The sequence below is a fragment of the Aplysia californica genome, unplaced genomic scaffold (assembly GCF_000002075.1).
Source record: "Aplysia californica isolate F4 #8 unplaced genomic scaffold, AplCal3.0 scaffold01456, whole genome shotgun sequence".
Taxonomy (NCBI): domain Eukaryota; kingdom Metazoa; phylum Mollusca; class Gastropoda; order Aplysiida; family Aplysiidae; genus Aplysia; species Aplysia californica.
In genome coordinates this window covers 80,091-82,847 of record NW_004798726.1, presented here as the reverse complement: position 1 = coordinate 82,847, position 2,757 = coordinate 80,091, and the positions used below count along the sequence as shown (strand labels likewise).

The 2,757-nt window shown below is 49.1% G+C and overlaps 1 protein-coding gene across 1 annotated transcript in view; it reads left to right on the top strand.

The window, feature by feature from the left end:
* LOC101854844 overlaps nucleotides 1-2,751 on the top strand; it is a gene marked incomplete at its 5' end in the record, with an annotated part of 4,407 nt that extends 1,656 nt beyond the window's left edge. The window contains 1 exon segment of the mRNA XM_013090749.2: nucleotides 19-2,751. Coding sequence (XP_012946203.1) covers nucleotides 19-1,457 — 1,439 coding nt within the window.
* Between the last annotated feature and the right edge of the window lie 6 nt (nucleotides 2,752-2,757).

Here is a 2,757-nt window from a genome sequence, read left to right as displayed (position 1 = left end):
TCCCCCCTCCCCCACCAGGAACAATCACCGCTTGTATGTACGGCGTGTATGAGCTGCGTACGGAGAACGTGACGCGTGAGCTGGGAGAGGTGGACTGGTGCAGTAACGACACCGCTCACCTCAGGTTCGGGCCCGGCACGACCACACAGGTGGGGGACAGCCTCGTTCTCAACGCCACGGTCAGCTCTGGGGAGTACAGCATCAGCCCCACCCTCGGCAACCCCTCCCCCTCCTCCGCCTCCTCCTCTCTATCATCATCATCAGACGACATATCCCCGTCAGCTGTTGTAGAGATCGTCATCAACAACAGCAGTTTCCAACATGGCGCCGGAATGGCCGGAAGTGGGCGTGATAACATGACTTCCGGTTCCGGTGGATCACTGGGAGGTTGGGCGGGTGGTGAGCGTGAGTCCCCGCGGGTGTGCACGAGACAGGAGAGCTCGTGGGTGTACAACGGCGGCCTGTGCGCGGAGAACGAGATCATCTTCACGGAGGAGTTCATCGTGCTGTACCAGAAGGTCTACATGTCCTTCTTCGTCATCTCTCTGCTGGTGGTCTTCACCTTGTACTTCTTCATCTATCGCTCGGTCGTCAGACGCCGCGCTTGGCGCAGGAAGCAGAAGTCGTGGTCTCACTCACCCATGACCATGACAGCCGCCGCGGCCACGGGGGGGAGCAAGGACACGTGCAAGAGCCGCTCGATGACCACTCACACCACACTCACCACCCCCGCCCCGGGGCCCGAGAACCTGGAGCTCACGTCATCGGGGGTCACAGGTCAGGCGGTTGAGAACTGCCCAGGGGCGGTGGGTGACGTCACAAAGGACGCTGCAGTTGCTGGAAGTGACGGTGGTGGTGGTGGTGGTGAGAACAAAGCTAACGACAAATCCGGAGAGCGCGGGGAGGACAATAAGCTTCTCCCATCGGCGACTGACGGCAACAACACCTCCTCCACCAACCCCATCAACACCACCAACGCCAACAACATCAGCAACAGCATCAACAATGTGAACAACGCCAATAACCTCAACAACACCGCCACCACCACGAATGACGTGTTGAGTCAGAAAAAGCCAAGCACCCCCAGCACCCCCTCCCCCCGAACCACGTCTATGATCACCATCGCTAAGTCTGGAACACACGAGAACGGGGTGGAGACTTCCGCTCTGACGTCATCAGCGGAGAAGAAAACGAACCGCGAGAGGCGAGACTTTAACTTCCTCGCCAACATCCGCACGGCCGGCATGCTTTTTGTCGTGGCCATCGTCTTCATCTTCAGCTTCCTCCCCGCCTGGCTGATGGCGACCAACATCGCCACCTACCAAATCTTCATCTTCTACATGCACTTTCTCTACAACGTGGCCAACCCCGTCATTTACGCCTTTATGAACCAGTCTTTTCGCAAGGAGCTCAAGCGAGTGTTCCAAAGAGGTACCCATTTCTTGAGAAGCGCCTGAGCTCCAGCCTTTTGCCCTGTTCTATATTACTCCTTCCCAGCCCTATTGCCATCATAGATCCTCCTTTTTGAACTGTCTTTGTGCTAGACTTCCCTCGTTCCTATCATGAGTTCACCCGTTTTGTGATTTGGCCTTCAGTTATCCCCCCTACAAGTACCACCCTCTAGTTATTGCCCCTTCCAAATCATTTCGCTATTTTAAGTAGCTTCTTGTTTCAGTTCACCTTTCTTCCAAGATATAGAATATTATCCCTACACCGAATAAAAATTACATTCATTATAAAATTATGATAAATGACAATCTTAGTTGTTATAATGAAGTCAACCATTGTGATTTCTTTTTAACTTTCTCGCGGTTTTTTAAAATAATTTTTTTAAACAAACAGTCAAGTTAAAATTGCTTTAATTTTGATCGTTTTCATCGCTGCCTTTCTTTTTCTAGTATTATTATTATCATCATCATCATCATCATCATTATCATTATTATTATTATTATCATTATCATTATTATTATTATTACTAATGTTGCATGAACAACATCACAAACGCACACAGACATTTCAAGGACAGTTCCATCCATCCTGTACCTGGCCACCCTAGCACAGCTTTAGACGAACACACAGCCCGGGGCTCTAGTCCTAGTATACCTTGTGCACAGTCACGAGCCTTTGGGCCGTAAATCAAAACTCCAAACTGGAAAGGGAACTTAATCCAATGATTTATTGACGTCTTAATCATGTCTATAGACGGATTGGTCATATAATGATAATGCTATAGTAAGGCTGCGCCAATTGAAGGAGTTTGGTTCACGGATTGCGGCTACGTTTGTGTACAAAAAAGCTAGAACGTGACCTATTCTCTCCACACGCTAGGACTATGACAGTCTTGCCAGGTGATCATTGACCGCAGAGTCCCCGCAAGTGACAAAACGTCTATGGCTTTATACATTTCTTTTTCTTATTTTCTTTTTTTCCGTTTCTTTTTTTTTTCCTTTTTTTAGCACGTATCTTCCTCCACAACTGATAGATCTTCCTGGTTTTTCTGTTCAGGAGGATGTTCTTTTTGGCTCCACCAGCACTTGTGTCATCTTGTGACGAATGAATCAATGAGTTGTTGCTGGCTGGTACTCTCTCACACCCAACACTTGTGTCATCTTGTGACGAATGAATCAATGAGTTGTTGCTGGTCTGGTACTCTCTCACACCCAACACTTGTGTCATCTTGTGACGAATGAATCAATGAGTTGTTGCTGGTCTGGTACTCTCTCACACCCAACACTTGTGTCATCTTGTGACGAATGA